At 44.9% G+C, this 26,084-nt stretch overlaps 1 protein-coding gene across 4 annotated transcripts; it reads left to right on the top strand.

Moving 5' to 3' along the window:
* On the top strand, window positions 1-26,084 carry LOC126521946 (solute carrier organic anion transporter family member 74D-like). 4 transcript variants are annotated; one of them, XM_050170694.3, is made up of 11 exons: window positions 1-144; window positions 10,091-10,515; window positions 13,041-13,369; window positions 14,308-14,394; window positions 14,985-15,161; window positions 20,126-20,290; window positions 21,593-21,788; window positions 22,420-22,564; window positions 23,120-23,295; window positions 23,836-23,900; window positions 24,904-26,084. In XM_050170694.3, exons 2-11 carry the CDS (start codon window positions 10,223-10,225, stop codon window positions 25,275-25,277), a joined length of 2,007 nt encoding a protein of 668 aa, XP_050026651.2. In that variant the 5' UTR covers window positions 1-144; window positions 10,091-10,222; the 3' UTR covers window positions 25,278-26,084. The 4 variants fall into 4 exon arrangements, with proteins under 4 accessions (XP_050026651.2, XP_050026650.2, XP_054922163.2 ...); XM_050170693.3 differs by lacking the exon at window positions 1-144 and adding an exon at window positions 7,136-7,387; XM_055066188.2 differs by lacking the exon at window positions 1-144 and adding an exon at window positions 7,416-7,496.

The raw sequence follows: 26,084 nt of genomic DNA on the forward strand, positions 1-26,084 counted from the left end.
ACGTGTCGCAAGCCCTGTAAATCCTCCAGCCGGGCAGCCGAATGTATTGCTTTGATGGAGACAGCACATTGCAGGTGATACCCCTTGTAGAATGGAGGCTTCCTTGCGGCGGTCACAAGCGCGCCTCATATTCTGGAGAAAGAGGTGAGCTTGATTCATTTCGCTCTTGTCTTTTCAATTTGTTCACTGACCTCGGCTTGAAATTCCTCAGTTGAAGCGCACAGCTCACCTTTGCAGCTTACCTCAATACTTCACTGTCTATGGTGATCTGCGCCCGAGCTCTGAATAGACGTTTTCATATGCGTGATATTCTGTGAAGGTGACAATCAAGGTACGGTTGTATTATCACAGTCATTCACGCTAATCTGCTTGAAATACGAATGAATGTCACTTCTTGCCTGCTCCAAGTGAGCAGTCTACACCCTTCTCCTTGTTATCACGGGCGGCATATTTATGCTTACCTTTGAAAAACAGTCTCGAAGTTGTGGGGCTCAGAACCTTCCAAGCCATATATTCGTCCACAATATTGGTACTCAAAATTCAGCGTTTTCTGTTTAAACCGAGAAAAGAAATGAAAAATAAAGCATTCCGAATTTTTCTCCATAACTCAGTTTTCGCCGAAAAGGACCAGTGAAAGCAAATTTACTAGAACTAAGACGGCGATCGGCGCACCATTGCTATGCCAGATGTGCTCCGTTAGAGCGAGCACGGCAAGGTCGTGGTCACGGGTCCTATTATGCCGCACAAGCAATCTTATTTTTTAAAGTGAAGCTTTCTTTGCCTACCCTTCCGAGTTTGGCATGGCTGGCTGGTGTCTTCTGCTGGGTCGGTCGATATCTCTGTGGATATATTTATCGGGTATATGCACAAAGGTGTTATTTTTCACGATTGGCCGGTACCGGACCTACTGCTAGCAAGTACCGCATATAGCGCAAGCGCAGGTGGTCAGAGGCTGCAGGAGATGCTTTTAAGCGCGGACGTGAGCTCTAACAGAAGCACGCTGTCGTCGCCATGTCGCTGTCCTCATTTCGTCGCCTACGTTGTGTTGTGACCATTTCTTCATTGTCATGCTGTCGTTACTGTTCCGCCGTCTTCATCCTGTCGTCTTCGCACCCTGTCGTCCTCGTCCGCCAGATTCACGACCCCGTCGTCACGCCCTCCTCTTCATTCCATAGCCGTCACTCTGTCATCATCTTGCTGTCGTAGTCAGGCCGTTGTTACCATGTGGTCACCGTCATTGCGGCATCCTCACGCCATTGTCATTCCGCCGGCATAATCATGCCGTCATTTAGTCGTCGTCGTCATCGCATCGTTGTAATACAGGCATCGTCTCCCATTCGTGGTCATACCGTCGTCGTCATTCCAGCCTCATCATCCGACTATCGTCACGCCGTCTCCGTCACGCCGTCGTCATCATACTGTCATCGTCATTACAGCGACGTCATCCAATTGACATCGTGCTGTCGTAGTTCTTCCATCGAATTTTGACATAGCTTGTGAGTAATGTAGTGCATAAGCATGAAGAATGCACTGCACCACACTTACGAGCCTTGTTGTGGATAAACTTAAACATGGCATCAGATTTCAAGGTGCACATGAAGACATGGGCGCATCGCCATTAGTCCAATAGCCTTTATTTAACCGCTTGACCAAAGCTTCGCTTCACGTAGAGGCAAAAAAACCCACGTGAACGTTTGAAAAATCAGAACCAAAAACACTGCACCTTGGGTATGGTGCAATAGCTCCGCTACTGGAGAAAGGCAGAATATCTCAGAAAGAAGTTGAAGCGAGAAAAATGGAGGGGAGGAGGATCGCTCCAGATTTATATAAATCACTCTATAAGGGTTCCCCATATAGGCTAAGAACATATTCGTGGTACGGTACTCCATGGATGGTTATACAGCCTTGATAACATGAGTATCAGGGCAAAATGATAAGAGCCAGTTGTCTCTTCGAAGTGTGAAAGCAGAGCGTTGTCGACAATAATTGCCGCCATTAGGTAGAGATAACTGCGCGGCTGCACCTCACGTAGGAAATGTGAAGGAAAACTTCTCGACACGTGCTTGGCTAAGCACGGTCACATGTGACATGGCAAGCGCAGCTGCTAACCTTTCTCAATAGTGTAATTATAGATTGAGCAATTACGTTTCCACAATTAGCGAGATTTCTTTATTCCTTTGTCGTCTTTCGTCTCTCAACAATCCCTTCCTCCAATCTGAGCCCTTATTGACAACTCGTCCGCGCGCATGATAGAGCACAGAATTTTAAAGGGACGCTAAAACGATGCACTCAATCCGTTTAGACTGATTAAGTGTTCTCGCAAAGCTCCATTTTCGTTAATTTCGCAGGACTTACGTCGTTTCACTGAAGAGAAAATCAAGTACGTGTTTCCATTTCTTGCGTTTCGGGCGGAAAGCCAACGCCGGCCCGTCAGCGTGGCGTCACTCATTTGAAGGCACTTTGGCACATTTGGGCTGTTGTGACGCGATAAAAGTTCTCAAAATTTGCTCAGTCCAGTTTCTTTTTTTTTTTCTTTTTGCCCCGTTAGCATGCAATGTAGTCGGTCATTACCGAAATACAATTAACTAGGCCCTAGCAGGTGCTGTCACAATCTATGACGTCACGGCAAGCCCGTACGGGATATTCACGGTGGTGTCGCCACCGGTCCTTCCTTTTTGCACTTTCCTTAGTTCATGAATCCTGTTCTCGCGGTAAAAGTGCCTTTTCTGGGAGTGTAACTGCATAATTTACTAATGAAGCCATACTTCATCATCACCATCATCAGCCTGGCTACGCCCACTGCAGTGCAAAGGCCTCTCCCATACTTCTCCAACTGCCCCGGTCATGTGCTAATTGTGGCCACGTTGTCCCTGCAAACTTCTTAATCTCATCCGTCCACCTAACTTTCTGCCGCCCCCTGCTACGTTTCCATTCTCCTGGAATCCAGTCTGTAACCCTTAATTACTACCGGTTACCTTCCCTCCTCATTACATGCCCTGCCCAGGCCCATTTATTTTTCTTGATTTCAACTAAGGTGTCATTAACTCGCGCTTCTTCCCTCACCCAATCTGCTTTGTTCTTACCCCTTAAAGTTACACCCATCATTCTTCTTTCCATAGCTCGTTGTGTCGTCCTCAATTTACGTAGAACCCTTTTCGTATGCCTCCAGGTTTCTGCTCCGTAGGTGAGTATTGGTAAGACAAAGCTGTTATACACTTTTCTTTTCAAGCTATACTTATATTGCTCCTAATTGTCACATTAAGCTCAACCTTGTTGTCCCATGCCTATGCGGTCTTATGGGAAGCCTGATCTATGCATCACGTTACCGAGGTTGTTTCATGACGATGATATTTACTGACCCCTTAATCTAGGTTGTAAACAAAAATACTTCTCTATTGTCACATGCCCAAATGTAAACAAAGGCGCCACACCTATCTCGAGCACCTTGAGCTGCTCTCCGTTCTCTAAAAACTCAGTAAACAATGGCCGCTGACTTCAACTTAGACGCATGTCCATAACCGTCATGTTAGAGACTCAGTAAGGCTAAGTTTCTTTGCTACAGATCAGCAATATTGACACGTGTGCTTGTTTATCTTTCTACGGCGACCACTTTTCACCGGCTAACAAATGTTAAACATTATCCCTCGGTGCAAGAATTTTATCTGGTTCTGCTTTTAAATATTGGCTTTATACATGTTATGTCACCGTCGAAAAGCATTGTACTCATCAAGGGATGACTACCCATTACTGTTTTCTTTATTTCTTTTACATATTGTAAGCGATACCTGTGAAGGATTTGCTCCGTATACGCAATATAACGAGCAAACTAAGGACAGAAGCATCATAAAGACGTTATAGCCTAGAAGAGAAAGCCCGTGAACTAACATCGGCAAAGCACGACAGACGTCGCAGAGAGAACGCAAGACGAGCACAAGTAAGCACAAACCCGGACAAGAGGTGTCCATGGTTCCCGGTCCCAGTATAGAACAAGCAAACTTTGAGCCCCACATGGGGGCGTGCTCGGGCCTTGGTGTTCTTCGCTACCAGGTAATCAAAGTTTTCCACGTGGAGCAACGACCGCATACCTTCCGGGAGGGCAATTTACTCCGTGGGGCAGCCGCCGAAGCTAAAAAATCAATCCGTTCCATTCCACCCTGTGAAAGTGGATGTACAGCGAAGCTGGTGTGGACGTCAAAGTACCACCACCTCACAGCTGACGTTTGACGGTGTTACACATGCACCACCGCCACGAGCAACGTACGTCGCGCGCACGCGCACGTGTGCGGAAGTACAGCATGCATCATCGTTCTTCTAGGCCGTCCGACAAGCGCAAGTGCGTTATTGAACTAAATTAATGTTTAAGAGTAAATTGCGTCAGAAAACACGTAATGTACGACTTAAACACAACCTGCAGGTGTGATAGCACCTGAGTCTAATTCCATTATATGCGAAAACATAATTCTGTTGCGCAGAAAGTCAAGCACAAAGCCCACCAGCTGGCCTTTGGTTTGGGGCCCTCCGCCTGGCGCAAGTGCGTTATTGAACCAATTGAATTTTTCAAAGTAAAATGTGTCAGAAAATTCTTGAAATACGGCTTACGCGCAACCGACACATATGATAGCATTGAATTGTAATTCAAATATACGAGAAAACATAATTCTGTTGTGCGGAAACTCAAACACAAACCCCTTCTCCAGCTTACTTTTTTTTTTGTGAGCTCGCCACGAAAAATCTCGACCAACTAAAGGCTAACAGCTTCGCCGTAAAGACACTAGACAGCCTCTGGGACGTCATCAGGGAATCACACTTCTAGGATCACATTTACTCCTGGCAACGCCGAAGGAACCCAAACCGTAATACCCCGGTCCCTATTAGCTCCTTAGTCCAATAATATCATTCACAGTCAATCAAGCATGAAAAGCAGAAGGCTAACTAAAGATAACTTACTGGAAGATGGGAAAATTCCCTGATTTCACTGAAAGAAAATTAAGCCAACACATGCACTCAGATTGATAAATCTGGGGAAACCAAATATGTTACATAAACTACGCCCTAGTTGTCACTTCGGAACTGTAGAAATACAGTATGTATACTATACTCTTCAGGTGAACTGTACTTCAGGTTCTCCGGAAGCCGCGTATTTCGCGAGCGCATGCAAGAGGAAACGATGATCGCGGCTCAATCTCGCGCTCGAGAGGGAGGGAGGGGGCGGCGTTCTACTCCTGTAACAACGGTGTACTTTGAGCAGGAGCGCACGGTCGCGCGCGCCCTATAATGAAAGTGATCTGGACACGGCTGATACCTCTGTGAATGCTGTGTTCTCGCCGCTCAGTTTGCGTTGAAGCGATAACCAGCAGGAAGGTCACTTCGCTCGCTGCTGCTGCCGCGCTTCCTCACGCCAGCGTTTTGACAGCGAGTGTCGGTCATCGAGTGTGATGTGTTCATTTTTGCCTGTGCGCGCTGACAATGTGCTTGTTAATTTACTTAGTAAGCGAATGTTTCCAAGTTTAAATGGCTGATATGTTTACTTCGTATAGTTGTCTTCTAATTTGCTATCGCAGTCGATGCTTCGCCTTTCGGGCTAAACTGCGACTTTCTTGTGTTTCTTTAATATTAGTTGTACGATTCATCTCCAATAACAGCGCGCACAAGTCTCGGTTTCTGAAATTCCCGAAAGCGAGTCGTGCAATGTCCTCCCCATCATTTCTACAGTTTGCCGGAAATATTCTGCACAGCATTTCGAGCTTTTAAGATGTCTCATTTAAGCTGCAAGCGCCGTATCAGTGTACATTATGCGAGTTAAGATTTTGGACATGAACTGCCGGCCAGGATGTTTGTGCTTTAAGGTACCTGTTATTCACTTACAGCACCTCACATGGTTTACAGCATCTGAGGTGCAACAACAAGAAAAATATTCGCACAGTCACAACGTTATGCATTGTTGTGTCTAAATTGAAGCCGACAGACAGGTTTTATCATATATGCTATAGAAAGTTCAGTTGCTGCCTTTATATTTCGTCGGGTGAAAATGAACCGTGCCAAGTCGACCCTCATTTGAGTAGAATCGATCGCCCAGAGCGAATAATCTGCAAGATCATTTTGCTCTGCTGCAGCAAGGTGTTTTCTTTAATTATTTGACGATTCTGCTCTTTCTTGTTCCTCTTTTTTTAGACTTAAGTTAAATTCAAGACCTTTTAAAATTTATTTATCCAACTTTGCCCGTTCGTCTGTAGTGGGCATGTGCCACTGTCCCTGAGGTCATCATCATTACCATCATTATGCAATGAATTCATTTCATTCATTTAATCATTCGTTTTGTTCATGTTCATTTACGTTCATATTGTGGCGGCTAACGTGCTCATAAAGCAAGAGGAGAGGAAAAAAACACAGGAGTTTTGTGCGCCACTCGTAAATTTCGCGAATCGGCCTCGCAGCGACAATAGCGCCTCCTGGTGATGTAAATCTAAGACACAAGAGCGCCTGGAGCGTTTCTTGCATGTAGCGGCTGATAAAAGAGAGTGCGCAGCAGGCCCGTCAAACAGCACGAATACAACTTCGAATGCGGTGCCAGGGTCGCTACACAGCACTCGAAGGCTTGAAGATGGTTAAATGCAGGCGCAGTGCGTTTTATACCGTAATAAACGTCACTAGCGGAGCCAAGTTACCTTTCTATTATGGCTCTGTTAGTTGACCCTGTGATGAGGCCTGCTAGCATTTATTAGACTGCGCAGGGTCAGCCAGGCGCAACGGTGATAACCTGTCGGAAGGGTTAATTCTTGCCGTTCGGTTGGAGTTGCCAGCGCGATTTGTCCTCCGTTCTCCTTCACTCACTCATTTCACTAAACCGCGGAAGCGGATTGTGCAACGTTCAATAACAGAGACGCTGCTGACAGGGTGTTCTTTCTTCATGCAGACCATTCGGATTCTCCTCTGTTCGCATGTAGCTCCCCTCCTCCCTACAAGTTATCTAGCCTAGCTCCTCGAGCATATGGTCGCCGCACTATACGCATGCAATCCTCGGTGGCCTGCCCTGCCAACGTTTTGATTTGCGGCGAGATCAAATTGGATGTCTTGCTCTTCGTCGCATTGTTTTAAACGGTCGTGCTGATGAGACAGAGATCAAGCCTCGCTACGAGAGACGACGCGCGTCAAACCGGATCAGCAGCAACAGCAACCAGTCTTATCGCGGGAGTGAACCGATAAATGTCCCGTTCTGCTGGAGTGCTTCGACTGGGACGCCAAGCTTGTTTTCTTTTTTCCGTGCGCCATACCCCGCAGACGGCACAATAGCCTATCTCGGTTTCAGATAATCGATGTGGAAATCGCCACTACGCTGTTGAGACGCCCTGACTGTACTTCGAATGGACCCGACTGGAGCCTCCATAATGTAAGTGAGCATTCTGAGGCGCCAAATGGCTTACCCCGAAGAGGTTCAAGTGACAACCAAGGGCGAAGGTTTTTTTTGTGTGTGTGCCACTGACAAGTTCTTTCTAATGGTGACGTCTCTTCAGACAAATATGAGTATTGGCAAGACTTCAGTGGCTGGCTAGCTTCACGTTTAGATAGTGCCTGACAGCTTCGACATTCTGGCTTTGCCAATCATGACTTTCCTGTTTGAAGCTAATCATATTTCTGACCCGTTCATGTTCTATCTCAGTGCAATCCCGAATGAGTTGGCACCACTGACCAATTATGGCGTCTATTTTGACGAGCGGTGCTCACTCTACACAGGAGGTGTAATGTGCGCGTGTAGTGTCAATATTGCTGTCTTACTTCTTTTTCTGATGTAGGCGATGAATGTAGCCTAACGTTTTCACCTTTGCCCCCTACCTTCACCTGCACGCTCTCGGACATCACGCTTTAGAGCACGATTATCAACAGCGTTTTATATTTTTAAGGAATAACGTCCAGTTTGTTTGAAAGGAGGCCTCACGACGTGATGACGCTATCTTACATATTCGATGATTCTATAAAAAGAAAGAAGCAAAATTTAACAAGAATTCAAATTTGCACTTGTGTCTTTGTACGCGTCAAAAATAACAAACAAGTCTCTAACACATTGTGTAACGCTCTATCGCAAACAGTGCTGCTGTCTGGTGGTTTTCACTTTTATAATGTTATGGATTCTAATTCTTCAGGTGCTCATGTTTTCGACCATGGTGTTGGCAATTATGCGCGAAAAAGTAATTTAGTTGGTTGGTGCTTAGCGTAACTAATAACGTGTTCCCTCGAGATATTTCTCTAAAGTACTTTATCGACGTTATAGACACTTTGAAGCACCCCCTCCACTTCATCTCACATCGCCACTTTCCCAATCTCAGTCGTACTTCCGCTCGCTCAATGCAATCTGGCGACATTAACCGCAACATGTGTACTTGGACCACTGACACAATTGTCGACGCGAGCACTTTGGGCGGAGGGTCTCGTGTGTAGAAAGCTCTTTCATCTTTTAGTGTTCCTTGCGGGAGGTATGTTTACAGTCCCTTTTGAAGCGGCACAATGTCTTCATAAGTGCATCTAATGGCTACTGTAGGGCACTAGTCGTTCCGCCAAGGACAGTTTACATTCATGGCGCCGCTGGAAGAACGTTCTCCGAGTATACCACTGATATGTTGTGTTCTTCAGAAGCAAGTCTGACTAGTTTCTTTTTTTTTTCCTACGAGCGTCCATTAGCACTTCCTCGACCTCAGACACCAAAACTGCGGCTCAAGGGTGTCCCCCTTGCGCCGTGCATTGAAGCACTATCTAAAAACGCTTTTCTGTCAGGACAATGCCAGGCCTAAGCTAGGCCAATTCTATAAGCTAGTACTCTAAGTTCGGCGCAACTGTGCGCAACCGCAATGAGCTCGAGAAAAAAGAAGTCTTCATCTCAGGTTCCTCGGGTTTCGTGAAGATTATCATAGAGCTTGCATCGAGGAATAGATAGCAAAAATATTGCTACCATAGTGCTTAATCATGTCTCTTTAGTAACGAAAGTTGAAGCAACAAAATTACAATAATGATCAACTAAAAAAAAAACATTCCCAATAGAAACAGCCAGAAAAGTAAAAGGAGAAAACAGAATAAGCGATAACTTCCTCAACGTTGTTTTGACACATGAAGCTCTAAATAAATGTCAGGCCAACAGAAAAGTCAGGCCAACAGAAAATGATGCAGTCATAGAGCAACGTACGTTACATGTATTTCTGGATGGCTCATAGACCTTACTTTCAAACCAGCTGCTGTGTCCCAATAGTTATTTGATTGTGCTGCTGATTCCCGGGCCACTAGTGCCACATTTCGTACTATCTAAGTATGCTAGAACACTGACCTGCTAAAAAAAAAAGAACAAGGCCCACATAAAGGGACGATTGTATTTCAATTGTTCTTGTTTTCGCACTTGTGGTGGTTCGAGGGGTCCCACCTTCGTTATTATAACAGGAGGGGCACATGCTTTTTGTTGAGCGTACAGCTATTTATTCGTCAGTGCATCAGAAATACGTTGCACCAATATGCTACGCGGAATGCGAAGTTGTTCGCGTCCTATTTCCGGGAATCATATATGAAAATTGATGCTACAGTCTCAAGGTTCTTATTTAACAGAAACACATTGAGTTCTCACTGGCTTCTATTGTACAATAACAACGACATGCGCAACATATTTATGACGTACAAAGTAAACCAGTAATGCTGTATCTTGTAATAAAGTATCTTGTTGGATAATTTTAAATTTCTGTATACACTGCCTAAAGATTGCGTAATCGAAAAAAACGACTTCTTTTTCTGCCCTGCGCTACATTTAGGACCCAATGAATTCGCTGCAATACGTGTCATAACAATAATGTATGTATGGCACTTGAATCCGGGGCTCTTGCGGCTGTATACTCTAGTAATGCGCCCCTTTGAAAACACTTGCGCTATAATATTTTGGCGAACGCTGAAGAAACCTGAGTTGTAATTCCAATGCGCAGCTCCTGGATGTAGACATCAAGCAATCGTGCAATGAATTTCGCTGTTGATTTATTGTTTCGTTAGCCCCACTTATTTTTTTCCTTCTGTAATCAGCATTCACGTTTTCTTTTCTTTTTTCTCCTCATTGTTCCCTGTGCAGCCACTATCATTGCCTCTGTGCAATAAAGGGGATGTGACAAAGAAACTGTCGTAAATTTGGAGAAACAACAAATAATAAGAATAACAACATCGTGAGTCCCATCCTAGTCTCGCCTCCGAAGCCAGCTGAGTCATGGCACCACCAATGGAGCAGAGAGGCAGCTCCAAGCCAACTGAGAAGAAAGGGACATGGCAAGCGTTCCTGGACTTCTTCACCAAACCGGTGTGCTATATGATCTCTTTCTCGGCGCTTGGCATCCTGCAAGGCTGTTACTACTCCTACCTCATCGGCATCAACACGACGCTGGAAAGGCGGTTTGCCTACGGCAGTCGCACGGCGGGCTTTGTCTTCTTCTCCGACAACTTCGGCCCCATCCTTCTGGGTGTCTTCATCGGCACGTACAGCCCGAAAAGACACAGGCCCAGGTGAGTGCTACCGTGTGTATTCGTTGCAACCATTGTATATGTAGGTTTCACCATTTGAGGTAGATGGAAAAAAGCAGCGAAGTCAGGAAGAAAAGGCTGCTATTCGGTAAAAGGTTCTTGCGCTTCAACTGGACGTAAGAGCCGATTCCAGATTGCAACTAATTGCGATGTTGAGTATACTATTAGCGAAAATGGTAGTTTCATGCCAAACGGCACATATTTACTTGAAACATTCAATTTTTGGCCCAAGAAGCGCAAGTGCTTAATTCTACATATATTGAGGGTATAGAGGGCAGGGCTACCATTGCGTGTAAGGTCTAATTCGAAGATGTTGTGGGGGAAAAGCTACATGACGTGCGCCTTATTTAGTAACAAAGTGTGCAAGGCATGGGCCAACAAAACAGGACCCATATTCACAGGAACGTTCTTACGTTATAGGGAGAGAGGTAAAAAAAAACAAAGTTAAAGCAGGGAGGTTTACAGCAAAAGTCCGGTTTGTTACCCTACCCGGAGGAAAATGGAAAGCAGATTTAAAAATTATGCAGATCCCACGCACTGTGGGAATCTATGTAAGTGAAGCTTTCTGTTCTGTTTGCTTTGATCGACGATAATTAGTGGTGATGTTGACGGTGAATGTTTAATTTCTTCAACGTTTTGTCCAACACAAGAGTGGTGAGTTGATGTTAAACGTTACCTTGCGTGCATCACTGCTGCTTGTCTGCGTAGTATACAAAACAGAAAGGGAGAGGTGTTTGGTTGAGGCGTTGTTACGCGCAAACAGGAACAAACAGGAATCAACGCACAAAAACAAAGTGGCACAAGTCACTATCGCAGTCCATCTCGCAGGCCCATAAATAGCAGGAAGCAGGCTAGCATTCTGGTTCCCTTTATTGACAAAACAGACTGGTGGGCTAGTTGGTATTGCATGTTAATTGTTTTTAGTGCAAAGAAACGCACAACACGAGAGAAGGCACGCTGGACACACAGGACATTTAACGCGCATGTCCGCTGTGACCACATTGGCGGATTGTCCCGTATCTCTAACGCGGTACATAGCAACTGCCTCACCGGGTTATAAACTGCGCAGATGCTAGAGAAGATGTGAAATGTTTTCTTCACAGGCGCGCAAGTGTCACGGGTAGGGCTGCCGGCCCACCCAATTATGAACAAGTATGACTTAAAAACGCGACACCAAGCCACAGCCGGTACAACAGTTTCTTCACACCTTGGTAGACCAGGCGGTAGGTATTTCTTGACACGAAGAGTCAATGGACGTAGGCGACTATTTGGTGGAACTCGTTGACTTCCCCCAAGGTCAATGTTCTATCGCGTGCCATCGAGCCAAGTGTAGCTGCTGCGTCGGTACTTGATAGTGGAATTGACACATATCTGCCACTGACATGCGCAGAATGGAAGGATTGGTTGGTGTGATCGTTTCCGCTGACACCGCAGTGGGCCGGCAACGACAGATAAAGTATATTGTGTGTAAATGTAAATGTGTGTGTAAAGTATTGTGTGTAAATGTTGTATCTCTGACAAAAGTTATTCATGAGAACCGCGGCGCATTAAACTCTGTATGCTTTGGAGGGCTGCATTCCTGTCACAAATAATGGCCCAGCGATGAATTCGCTCCTGAATAATAAACTCAAGTGCCACTCGAACCACATAGAGCTCCGCTCCTGGAAAACTAACAAGACAGGATGCCTTGATCTTGATTTCCTCAGACTCCACTGATATGAAAACTGTTCCTGCCAAACGATTAGATTTCACAGAACTTTCAGCATAAGCATGGGGTCGGGTGCTGTGTTCCTCCTGCAGAAATTGTAACGTTGCTTGTTTACTACAGATATTAGCACCCCAGCTTTTCTTCTGGAGCCAGGAACAGTGAGTTGTACCTTGGGTTGATGCATAGGCCACAAGAATACGACGGCGCTTTTGCGCCTTACTCGGCTGCTATCGCATCATCTGGCCTGCCTATACCTGCAATGAGGCCGTGTACACGTACGCCAGCATCACTGCACAGCAGTACTGCTCTCTGCCATCATAGCGGCAGAGAGGAGAAAATTTCATTAGTAAGAATTGCTTGTAAGAGAAAGTCCCAGTTATTCGCGATGCTGAACGTACGCAAAAAGCTCTTACGAACGAAAAACTTTCTTTTAAATTCGACCATAGGGGTAACACGCGTCTATCGTAGTACTAAAAGCCCCGTGCCCAAGGCGTACTCTAAAGGTGCGCAGTAAATGTGTTTTCACTTGCGTAAGCGGAAACTACTTTCGCATCCTCTCCTCACATTATCACTCGACCCAACATCCCCCCGTCCATGCCTTACACCTGGGCGAGCTTAGCCTTACCACCCGAACACCTTCGCCAGACTCTGTGGCTATTCCTAGCGCGCCACGTTCCCCACATCTATGGGGTGGTGGCACCCGTTGCCAATCCGCCACCGTTAAGCACCACGTCCGCAGGCAGGGACGACTCGGACTAAAATCGGCCTGCAGTGAAGCGTTCTTTCTTCTTTTCCACAGATGGGTGGGAGTCGCTGCCGTCCTCATGGGCGCGTCGTGCCTACTTGCCTCACTACCCTATTGGCTGTTCGGCAAGGCGGATGAGGCGTTCAGCATGACGGACCCCGAGGTCGAGTCCGACCTGAACCACTTCTGCCACGACCAGGAAGAAGACCGGCGCTTCGGGGAACTCAACTGCGCCCAATCACGCAAGACCGAGACGCTTCCCGCGCTGCTGCTTCTTGTCAGCTGCAACTTCCTCACGGGCATTGGCACCGCTGTCTACTACTCGGCCGGCACGGCCTATCTCGACGAGCTTGTCAGTAGGAAGCACTCGGCCGTATATATGGGTGAGAGTAGTGGCAGTACCTATTGTGAGGGATGAGTGAGTGAGCGAGTGAGCGAGTGAGTGAGTGAGTGAGTGAGTGAGTGAGTGAGTGAGTGAGTGAGTGAGTGAGTGAGTGAGTAGTGAGTGAGTGAGTGAGTGAGTGAGTGAGTGAGTGAGTGAGTGAGTGAGTGAGTGAGTGAGTGAGTGAGTGAGTGAGTGAGTGAGTGAGTGAGTGAGTGAGTAGATGTTCGTTCACAGTGCAGGTATGATGCCGGCAATTTCCTGCCCGCCCTCCTCATAATAATTGTTTTGGCCGGCGGTGAACTTATAGTGAGCCTCCATTGTGGTGCCTTACAATATATCTCGCATCTCTGTCATTTGATATGACCTCTTCGAATGCCTCATTTGCCCGAAAGGATTGAGCCCTACTACTACGAAGGTTCTAACGCCTAAATACTGTTACCTAAATGTTCTCTAAGATGACCGCCTAAAGTATACAACGTTGAGAGTTTCAGAAAATGAGCGCCGAGCTAACATGCTCCGCCAGCACTAGCTATATATGGACCGCTATCAACGTAGGTCCCACAAACCAAAGCTGACAGTCTGCTTCTCTTTATTATTTACCCTTTCTTTCCCACGCTGTGTTAAGCGTGCTCCAGTACTTTTGAATATAACGCTGCCTTTTCTGAAGTTCTACATTGAATACTTTACTCAGGGCAGCACAATTTATGGCGCTGCCCTGAGAGTGCTTGAGTGGTTGAGCTTTGTTGGCTGAGACTATTTAATTATCATTTATACGATCCTTTTCTAATAAAATATTAAAAATCATGTCTGATAATGCAAAGCTACAGTAACATAACTCAGATCGGTCAACCTTTGTCACAGTTATCGAGTTTTTTTGTTTTCTTCCTTATTTTATACGCTAATATTCACATAACAATGATGCGAAATTTTTCACAGCAATCATGACTGTCGTTCGAGGTTGCGGGCCCTGCCTGGGATTCATTATTTCAGCGCTCATTCTCGCAATCTACGAAGATCCATTTTGTGAGTACCGACATCTTTGTTCGACGCTGATATTGAGTCCCCAAAAAGTGATCACTTGAAAAAAAATTTTTGTAGTGACGAAATCGACTTCACTAAAAATCGCTTGTTAGCCAATCCACTATATTAAACTGTCTTACGAGAATCAACAATGCCAACGTTAGGTATCACGGATGCCATAAACAAGCTACGAAATCATAAGGTTACCGCAGGTCGCAAAAATAAGCATGTGATAGAGATTAGTTGGTCCAGCATTCGGCACAGAATTTTTATATGAGTTTGTGTGGATTCGAGCGTGCTCTTCTTTCTCAGCTCAGAAGTGCCCTTTTTCAACCTTAACTTCACATTATTATAGACCACAGCTTCGCAGTCTTTTCCACAATCTTTCTCGCCCGCGCGCGTATATAATTGTTCAAGTTCTGATTGTTTTCGTTTTCCCGCAATATCAGCCCCTCCAGGATTAGGCGTTCATTCGAACCACGTTATTAGTTATTAATGATTAATGACCACTTAAGGTTTTCGATGTATTTGAAGTGTGCAACAAAGACCCTTGAACTGGAGTGCGTTTTTTTTTTTTTTATGTATCAAACCAGACAACCCAGGATTCGCAGACGAAGACCCACGATGGATAGGAGCCTGGTGGCTGGGCTTCGTCATTCTCGGCTTCCTCCAGCTAGTGTTCTCCGTGCCACTCTTCTTCTTTCCCAGACGCATGAGTGACGATGAATCGGACAAGCCCAATGAGGAAGAGAAAGATATGAGCATCAGAGGTATCTCACTGTGTCAAAAGTGCTTTTAAGGATAATCTTGCTTTGCCTACCATCCTTATTTAGTGTGGTGAACATTATAGGAGAGTTCGCTCTTAAGCTCGTTGGTACATGATGCTAAGAATCCAAACAGCGCAAGAAACTCTGGATAACTAAGGCAAGCAAGCAAACTCGATATCACAGATTTCGGGTCTGCTGGATATATATGTAGATATACATACAGTCTGTGTGTGTATGGTTTTTTTTAAGCGAATAGCTTTCTTTGTCTCTTTCGCGCGTTTTCATGGTTGATCGGTAGTCGGACTCGGCAAAAAAACAATTCGTTCGTTCGTTCGTTCGTTCGTTCGTTCGTTCGTTCGTTCGTTCGTTCGTTCGTTCATTCGTTATACATACATACATACATACATACATACATACATACATACATACATACATACATACATACATACATACTTACATACTTACATACATACATACATACATACATACATACATACATACATACATACACACACACACACGCACGCACACACGCACACACACATTTCTGCACATTTTCAATATTGTTTGAAAACTGCCGGTGGTAGATAGCACAGTTCTAGTTTATGAGCTGATCTACTCAAAGAAACGTACATTACTTGCACAAAAAACTAAAATACGTAATCTACTAATTAACAAGTATTCACTAATTACGCTTTAACTAATTCTCTTATGGCACATATTTCAATGAACAAATTCTAGCGGGTGACACTGCAAGGCGTATCCACTTGAAAAGAATTGCGTGGATGACACCATTTACAACACACGCGTCCTCAGACTTGCGATAGAAACGCACGGCCCTTCCATTTAATTTCTTAACAAAACGTCGTTTCCTGAATCGAAGCACAAAGGTAACTGGAACGCCAATGCACTTCTCTGAAAAGTTTGGGAATTAGTATCTTGAAACAGGAGTCATCATGAAAATTCCTTCCAAGTGGATCCGCCTCGCGAACTCCCTGGCTGGAATTTATAAATTGCACTACGTGCGATAAGGTAATTCGTTAAAAGCTTAATTAGTGAATTTTGATAATTGGTAGATGATGCATTTCATTTTTTTCGTGCAAGTATTGTCCGCCTTTTCAAGTAGACGAGCTCATGGACTAGAATTGTGCAATCTGCCACAGGCAATTTAAAAAATAAATTTGAAAATGTTCGCTGAAACACCCGGTATAACCCCCGTGCACTGACGACAAAGCAGTGTTGTTGATGCACCTCTTTTCTGCCTAATAGAAGAATCTGACGTAAAACCTGACCGCAAGACAGTTCATAGGCACCTCTAAGGCACAACGACCTCTTCATAACATAACACGTTCTATTCAAGGAATTCCTTAGTTTACATAATTAGTTCAACCATTCGGCATCGGGTATGTGCCACTTCAGCATGGCTATTTGTCACTGTGAAAGAAGGAATAGAAGCCTTAAGTGTATTTACATGGATGTGCCGATGTGCGACAATTGATATGAAGCTGTCACCTTTACGGTGCATAAATTTACATAAACATTGCATGATATTGCAGGTTTGCATAGGATAAAGGTAAACGCAGCTGCATGCATAACCGCTACGTGTTACACCGCTCGACTAAAGCTTCACTATCCATAGATTCGAAGATGTGTATTCGATCCGCATATTTCTTATATGGTCGCTTTTCTAACCTCGCCGACCACTAATGGGTGTGCAGGCCTCTCGGGTACAGTGCATAGATTTCTGAATTCCCGCATGCGTACTGCGCTGTGTACGTTCCGAGATATCAGTAATACGGTACAGTAGGAGCGGATGTGATAAACAGCACCTAGCTGCTGATGACAGAACCAGACGTACTGTCCAGCCAACACAAGAAGAATAAAGAAGGCTCTGCCTGCTCAAACGCCGGGATTGTCTGAATCTGGCACTGACAGCGCGCAAATGGGCAGTTCGCAAGCGATGTCGAGAACTACTCCCTGACTCGCAGCTCAGCATATATTTTTTTTTTCATTTCTTGTGAGTGTCGAACCAATTTTCTAGGATAAAGCGGTAGGCGAAAAAAAGGAGGCCTGTACGGGTTCCTGCCCCGACCATATGCCCGTAACCTCGTTGCGAGAACCCAACCTGAGCTCACAATCCCGGCGGCTGAGCGGTTTTTAGCAGTAAGAGGTTGACGTGAAGAAGAGACATAAAGTTCTGCAGCACTAATGGAAGCATGGCTTAGTGTCTGTGGCCCTGACCGGGAGTGGGAAGTGGAAAGAAAAAAGGATAGAAGAATGAGGGAAGGTTTAGAAGCAGGATCGAGGTAGCGCCCCATAGTGGGACTTGCAGTGGACGACAGCATTTATACTCCTGCGAGTTGTCCTCCATGAAGTCGACGACTGCCTTGATGACATGGCTTTGGCGACAGATGGGCAAAATCAGTTCCGCGATGGTGAAGGTGTAGAGGCCATGCTGGCGGAGGGTAGCGGCGACTTTTGCTCGTTATGCTGCGTGTACTGGGTAGTGACACATGGGGTGCTCCAGTGTTTCATCTGCCCCGCAGTCTGTGCAGGCAGGGGAGGAGGCCTTGCACAGTCGGGGCTTTCAGGCACCGTTACTTGTATAGCAGCCAACTCAAATTCTCAGCAGGCGGGTCAGCGCTTGATTTCGCACGGTGGTTGGGATGCCCCTTCCCCCTTTTCGCCCTCTGTTCTTGCTTGAGTCGCAAAGGTTTCCCGTAGTTTTAATTTGGTTTGCATTCTTAGGGTACTTCATGAACTTTCTGAGGGCTGTCTTTCTATCTATCTGTTTGTATACCTAACTATCTGGAATGTCTCTAACAGTTTTCCCCTCAACTTAAGTCACTGGGCATGGGCCATGGCCTAATGCGCATTGGGCTGCTGCTCTTAGGGAATTTAGTTCGAAACCAACCCTCGTACCAACTTTAGGTATTGAGTACGTGGCATTGGGTATGTCCCGCGGTTCAATGAAACCCTTTGATGCAAATTTGAGTAGGTGGGAATGTTCCAGTGCACATGTGCTGCCTCTTCAGTGACAAAAAGGATGCATTAAAATTTCCCTGGTGCTCTGCGGAATCAGGCCAGCGCCGCGCGATATGATGATGGTTTACTTGTGTCCCTCTTGAAACTGGGTGGTGAAAAAAGTCACCTAGCCTGCTCGATTTAATCAGGTATTCTGTACGTGCTCTTCATTTTATCGTTTTTGCATACATCTGCATAATCTTCTTTTTTTTCTTCAAAACTTCTCTATCTACCTTGTATCGCTACCTATGGCTGTAACGGGCCCGGTCGTATCGATTTCCTCCCTTCTTTTTTTCCGCCAATGCCCTAATCGTCTCTCGCTTATTTCGACTGCTGACAGGTTGAAGCTTCTGTTAACTTTAAATCCAAGCGCTTCTGGAAAATGTGCATTACCTACAGAGCTGGAAGATGTACGTTACCTACGAGATTCCATGAGGATGTGCTTAGCGGTCTCCGGATTTTTGCTGCAGTAGACGCGTGTCTCATCTTGTTGCGAAAATTTGCCACCTGTATGTTTTTGTCCTTAGTCAACCAGCTCGAGCCTCAAATAGCAAAGCACTGCCCTTTGTGTGGTCGTACAGATCTTTCCTTCAAATTTCTTTCTTCCCATTCTTGTAAATCTCCATGGTCTTTCTTGTTTCCATTCTTTACATCCCATTCTCTGTCTCTATTTCTCTCACTTTCTTCCTGGTGATTCCTGGTTGTCTATTTGCAATATAAATTGCACCTGTACTTGGTTGCCAATTTTCTTGACCTCTTCGTCCATTCTGCGTCCTCAACTTTCAAGTACAGATACTTGTGCACTTTAGCTGCCAATTTATTTTCATCTATGTTCCTGGGTCTTTCTTAATGCGCTGAAACGGTTATCCAGACGTTTCAGCGTTGGCAATAGTACTGTGTGTCGCTACATTGTTTCAGTTCTGACCGCATTAACATCGACATTCATCTTGAGATAGGCGCAGTCAATTTTTTTTAAAATTTCAGTTATCTAATATTCAGCGCTTCTGTGGTTCCAGTTGTGGACTAAGGTGGCCTCCCTTTGCAATCTCTTAGCCTCCTGGTTAGCTCTGATGGTAGATGGATCGCCCCATAAAATCGTTGGGTCCGGGGTTCGATCTCCGCACTGGACTCAGTCTTTCTTCAACTGCGAAGCATTTTCTTTTTCTGAAAAACCTACGCTGGTTTTATTTGTAGCTGCGTTACTACAGTCAGATGAATGACACTTTCCCTTTCATTCAATTTTTCCAAGTAGAACACGACAGAGCTTTGCCAAGGATAAACCATAAAACTAGCCACCTTACCTGCACATCTACATTTATGAATATACAGCCTCTCTCGACGTAATATCTTGTCATACTCATCAGAAATTTTCGGGAAAGAGCAGCGCAGAAGAAAAAGCCTGCTCTGTTGCCTAAGTATCCAGAGTTTCCGTCTGCTTTCGCTCTCCGTTTACCTTAAGCCACCGATCAACCAGCCTAGTTAATAATGCTAGCGTTTCTTTTTTGGCAGTATAACTTGTTTATTTATTACATACAAACCTCCCAGCATATGTTCTAAAACTTTGCGGTTATATATAAGCCAGAAAAAGTAGTTAGAAACATATACATATATGCCTTAGGAATACATATTTCCTAAGGCATTTCATTACATGGCGCTGCACTGCTAAGCACGAGATCGCGGGATCAAATCCCGGCCGCGGCGGCCGCATTTTTATGGGGGCCAAATGCAAAAATGCCTTTGTCCTGTGCATTAGGGGCCCGCCCTGGTGATCAGAATTAATCCGGAGTCCCCCACTACGGCGTGCTTCAAAATCAAATGGTGGTTTTGGCATGTAAAACCCTAGAATTCAATTCAATTCAATAATTTTTACGAATTCTTATTGTGCCAAGAGTCTGTGTCATTGATTTGTGTATTTTCTTTTTATTTTTTTATTTCTTTTTCAGATGCATTCCACGCTTCAAAGAGGCTCATTAAGAACCCGATATTCGTCGCACAGATGTTTGCCCACGTCTTCAAGTGGTTTGGCGTCCTGGGCTTTTGCACCTACGTGCCCAAATATGTGCAAGAGCATTTTCAGCAGTCTCCTAGCGCTGCTTCAGTCTTAAGTGGTAAGGATCAAGTTGCGATCACTTTTGCATTTTCTGCGTTAACATGACTAAGGTTCCCATGGTGGTATTGTATCTGCCAGGAAGCAAGGACACAATATTTTCAAGAATGATCCTAGCTTGTTTGCCTCTTTCTTTTCCTGTCACTTTTAATGGGGCGAGGGTACTTCTCTTTTCAAGCTCGGCCAATGTCCAGTACTTCCGGCCCAGATGTAATCGGCATCTTTTCAAAGCAGAACACATGATACAACATAACATAGCATCGCACAGACTTGCATAGCACAGCTAGTGCGTGCTTTGGTTACAACAGCACATCGTAAAACAGCCAAGCACAGCGTAGCACAACCTTACAATGCATCGCACAACCATACAGTATCGTATATATAAGGATTGTAATGTTCAGACCAGCACTTGCGTATTACTCAAATTAAGCATCGTACAAATTTGCGTTGAAATAAATTGAATGCCCTCCGCCATAAATATGCCTTTGTATCGCAGACAAATTAGAGTATCCGTCCCGAACTATAAAGGTATTTTTGTAGTTGGAATCGTAGTCTGCTTAATAGCTAATGATATTACGCAACGTAATATTTCTGAAAGTAATTCATGACCAACTAAGATAAATTTAGGACCTCAATCCCCGGTGTGTAAACGGAGCCCATTTCCAACGCAGTTATAATAAATAGCTGCGTCTTTAGTTGATATTCATTGACGCGCTTTCCACTTTTGACGAGGCAGCAAGGCAAATAATGACAAGCTGGAGAAAGTGTGGCTAATAGGGCAGTATCGAAAACAGCGGCCCCACATGGAAGCATCGCATAACCGGCCCGTAAATAATTTTAATGAAACAAACTTCGCGAAGCGGTCGTTCGTGCCCCTAGATATCATTATTTTTTTCTGCAGCACTTGAAAACCACATACACAAGGCTGTGGCGTGACCTTCTGTGAATGACTATCTAATAAACCACTTTACAGCTATGTCTCTTTCTTGGCTCCGTAGTTCTTGCTTTTACCAATGTTTACTCTTGATGTGTTTTATTCGCTTTCAAGAAATGGTAGGTACATTTTACTGCCTCTCCTTTCGCGCGCGTGAGTATGTGCGCGTGCGTGCGTGTTATAGAATAGAGCTATCTTCACTGTCGAACATATGCTGTCTTTTTTCTAATGTATATTTAGGTTTTAATTGAATCACGTGCCACCTACTTTAATGCCTTCGGACGAATGCAGCTATGTAAACAAGTAAATTAATAAATCAGTTTGAATCCTGGTTTCACTCTTCTTAGCCGTTCCGTTTTCCCCTTACAGGAACGTTTCCAATAGGATGCGCCATGGTGGCGACGCTTGGTGGTGCATTCCTGATGAAGACGTTTAGGCCTTCTGCTCGCATACTTACTGCCATCATTTTCGCAACGGAGCTGATAACAGCGCTGATCTTCATCTCGCTCATGGCTTTCAGCTGTCCTCAGCCGCCATTGAGAGAAAAGGGTGAACTCAGATCAAGGTACTCTCTAATGTGCCAGAAGGCTAGGTGAAAAGTGCCTTAAATATCGGAAACTCTGCATATGGACCCCTGAACACAAATGGCATAGTAGTCAGCGCCTTATACACATACACGCAAATACTTACTCCATGTGATTTCTATATTTTCTTTCTTTTTCTGTGTTATCGATCGCGTTGTTTCTCAACATGCTACAAAACTGTCATGCGCGAAAAACGTCCACTTCGTTCATTAGAACTACCACGTCTCTTCAACTCACGCCACATAGTTATTCAGACATTGGCAGTGTGTTGGCAGCTTGGGCCTATCGGCGTTATACACGTAATCAGGAATAATTCTGTCAGTTCACAACAAGAAGGACTGGCCCTAAAGGAAAATGTTCAGAGCATCCACGTTCGCGTTTGCATTGCTCATTGTACACTTTTCTTTTCTACTGACATACGTATTTTTTGCAAACTAGAGCTGAACGGCATTGTTGTTGTATTTTATTGCGGTAGAAGTATGCTAACCAGGATAGGAGTTCCATCAATCTCGCAAATGCACTGAATATGTAGCTCATTTAGTGGTAGTCTACGCCACACTCTTGTTTCATTTTTGAGTTGAGCGCATTGCCTTGTGTTTATTTTCTTCCCAGATTGGATCTCGTCAACAGCTGCAACCAGAACTGTTCTTGTGCGACCGAAGTGTTTCATCCAATATGCGAAGGCAAGACAACTTATTTTTCTCCTTGCTTCGCCGGATGCTTCACCAAAGGAACCAATGGCACAGCGCAGAGAGGGGTGAGGACCAATGGCTCAACGCTTGTACTCCCTGGTGATAAAATTTAGCATTCTTTTGGAGATGTCAGCACAAATCTTTTGATGATAAACGCAACAAAATTAGTGAAATGTCCCTCTACTTAAGGTTATACTTGATGATTTCGGGATTCAGTCGAGGCGCGCTGTAGTGCCATTTCAGATACATGAGACTTAGTGATAAAGCTTGGTGCTGTTAACGTAGAAATTGCAAAGATTTAGGGCTAGAAGTTATAAAAACTGGAAAATAGTGTTCTTTCGTTCACAGCAGCATTCAAATTATGTTTGAGACAGGAATTATTGGTAAGTGAATACAAATAGTGCATGTGCCACAGCTGAAAGAGGTCTGCTCTATAGGCTATATAATTTACCCAGAGAATGTTACGGCACGAAATGGTACTGCAAACTCACAAAATGGTCTGCAAGACACCCATTCCCAAGCAAAAAAGCCAAAACCTACCTGGCTTAATCTTAGAGCTTCCTTGTATAAAGATGGCAACTATAGCTGACACATGCCCATTGCGTATGCTTATCTTGTAGACCTACGACAACTGCATGTGCGTCGACGCATTCGACAATGACGGCTTGGCCCGACGAGCGAAGGATGGATTCTGCGAAAGCGACTGCCCGTTCTTGACCTTCTACATATTGCTGCTGTGCATCGCCTATGGCTTCTCATTCAGCACGAAGGCTGCTCAGATAGTCATTCCACTCAGGTAAAACCCGTTTCTTTCGTTTTCGTTTTGATTTGCGTACAATTTTATTCAACTTTTGCCAATGAAACTAAATGTAGCACAGTTTGTGTCACTCGGAACGCTGCAAACAGTTGTTGGAAGTCATAAGTAACTTTCAATCAGTGTCTTGACGTTGATTATAAAAAAACAATCTGCTTAATCAGTTCCAAGCGTTATATAACTACTCGCTTAGCATCCTATACACGGAAATATTTACATACCTCTAGATACGCTCTGGTGCAATGGTGGCGTTAGTGCTGGCACGACAGTTGTGATGAAACCATTCCTGTAATAACATGTTGTTTCTTACCACGGGGCTTCAAAGTCGTCCAATACTGCAATACTGCAACAGTCATTGAACTCCTTAGTTTTGTATTGATTATTGCATAATATGGTCGGTAAAAATGCATATATATAAACAAAACCTTGTACAGACTTGCGACTTAGCTTTATTCGCGTTGGTATGGTTTACGCTTGACGCAACCGCAAAACTAAGAATAATACTATTCTTGTTTTATTCAGGTGCGTCGACCAGAGTGACAAGGCATTTGCACTCGGCTTTGCTGAAGGAGTTCTGGCATTATTCTGTAAGTTACTACAAAAACGCGTAGTAGTTTTTTGGGTGTCAACATGTTTTTCCATCTATAAAGTAAAGCATTAGCCGGGCGCACCATCGCCGGGCCATCGTCGGATAACAATGAGACAAAATCTCTACCAGAAACAGCCGCTCTCGTGGCGACATCTCGTGATATTGCGTGTAGCCAGACAGCCAGGGCCCGCATTCACAAAACGCTGTTGCGCTATAGAATTGTTCGTAAGAGCAAATTCCAGCCAATCCTGATACTCGACATATTATTAGCGAAGTCGGCCAGCCAATGGTTGGAGACGCTTACGAACAAAAAGCTTTGTGAATTCGGCCCAAGAACTCTTATTGCAATTGGCTATACTTAACTATGCATATCCGTTAGAGTAAACGCGTTGTCACAGCCCGACAACCAAACTTTCTGATCAGATATCGGACTGATATCAGAAACTTTCTGTATGACCACTCTGGCTTACTTTAATGAGCGTCTTACTGTAAATGCAGCGCCAGAACTTTACGTCGCACCTGTTTATCAGTGTTTTTTTTTAATAGCAGGCTCGTATTAGAAAGTTTATAATATCAGTTTATTCGAGTTTTTAATATCAGACCCATGTGAGAGAGCTTCTGATAGTAGTCCGGTATCAGGACCTTTCTGATATGTGTGTGATACTAAAGATTGTCTGAGAAACTATATGACGAAAAATTATGGCATTCACAGTAAGACGCTCATTAAAGTAAGCCCGAGGGTTCGTTGGCGACGCCCTATTACAAATATTGTAGAACTGTTCTCTAACTGATCGCAGAGGGAAACAAATCTGTTATCGAGGGTTTCACGATTGGTTCTCGTTAATTTTAATCATTCGCTCAGCGAACAAGCTGTACCCACTGGTGCTCCTATGTTATATGTGTTTACACGAATATGTGTCTTTCTGTCGATGTAGGTTTTCTGTTCGTAACATTACCAGCCTACCCACCCCTCGTTTTGCGCATTGCTTGCTCATTTTCAGCGTTCCTGCCCTATCCTCTGGTGTACGGCTCGCTCGTGGACTCCACGTGCGTCGTCTGGGAGGAAAGTTGCGGTCAGCGCGGCAACTGCTGGGTGTACGACCAGCGCACTTTCAACTACTCCTTGCACGGCACCACTTTTGTGCTGCTCATGGTCGGCGTGGCCCTGAACTTCGTCGTGTTCCTCTTGAGCGGTCGGCTCGGAAACCTCTACGGACGAGAGAAGAGCTTCCTGGCAGATAGGAGGCGAGTTCCAGCGCTAGGAGAGGCCGACCTGAATTCGTCATCCCGGAGATCCTCCAAGGGATCCTTCAGAAAGCTGACGAGAAATGAGATCTTTCACATGGTGGCCACGAGTGATCCCGACGATGAGTGAAAAAAAAAATGCAAGGGCGCCAGTGTGGTCCCACTCGCGACCCTTGGCCGGAATCGGCCGCAGTCTGAGCACACTAGATTCGTTCGACGGAAGCAATAGGCGGTCGCGGTTGTCACGCGAAAACAGACAATACTCGTTCTGCAAGTTTGTTTGCTTTCAGGCCTTCCATCAGCAATGACTTGCTATGTGACTTGGTTTGAGTGACAACAGGTTTAATGGGCATTTAGAGTCAAGCATTGTGTTCTTCTGTTGGATCCAAACTGCGCTTCGAACATCGACGCCCGTTGACTGCAATGGCGTGCCACTCTGTAACTCACTCCCGTTAGCACACACATCAGTCCCAGACAATTTGCCTTGATCAACAAAGTGCAGCTCTCAGGGTTGTGGTACTGAAAGAAACATTATATACAGATTGTGGCTTCGAGGAGCTTTGCAATGTGATTTGTTTACTGCTTCATAGACACCTGCGCTCAAATGCCTTTCGGCGACATTTAACAGGAGCTGCAGCAGACTAAGCAATCATATAGTTGTTTTAACAATAAATTAGACGCCCACCCCGTGTAAATATGTACTTATTATGTGTAGTACGGCTATAATTTGCCTCCTTTAGTTGTGACGAACTCTAGAGGCTTGCGTGCCAAACTCGGTATCGTCAGTACCTCGTGAGCTTAAATTTTGGTGGTGCCAGCGACAACAGGCCTCTGTGACTACTTTGGTTTTGTGTTAATGATGATGTCAGAATTGTATGCCCTGACTCAGTCTCTGTTTTTTCAAGTTCTCATTATAAAATCGAACACTCATGCCTGA

This window comes from Dermacentor andersoni, chromosome 6 (genome assembly GCF_023375885.2).
Source record: "Dermacentor andersoni chromosome 6, qqDerAnde1_hic_scaffold, whole genome shotgun sequence".
Lineage (NCBI taxonomy): Eukaryota > Metazoa > Arthropoda > Arachnida > Ixodida > Ixodidae > Dermacentor > Dermacentor andersoni.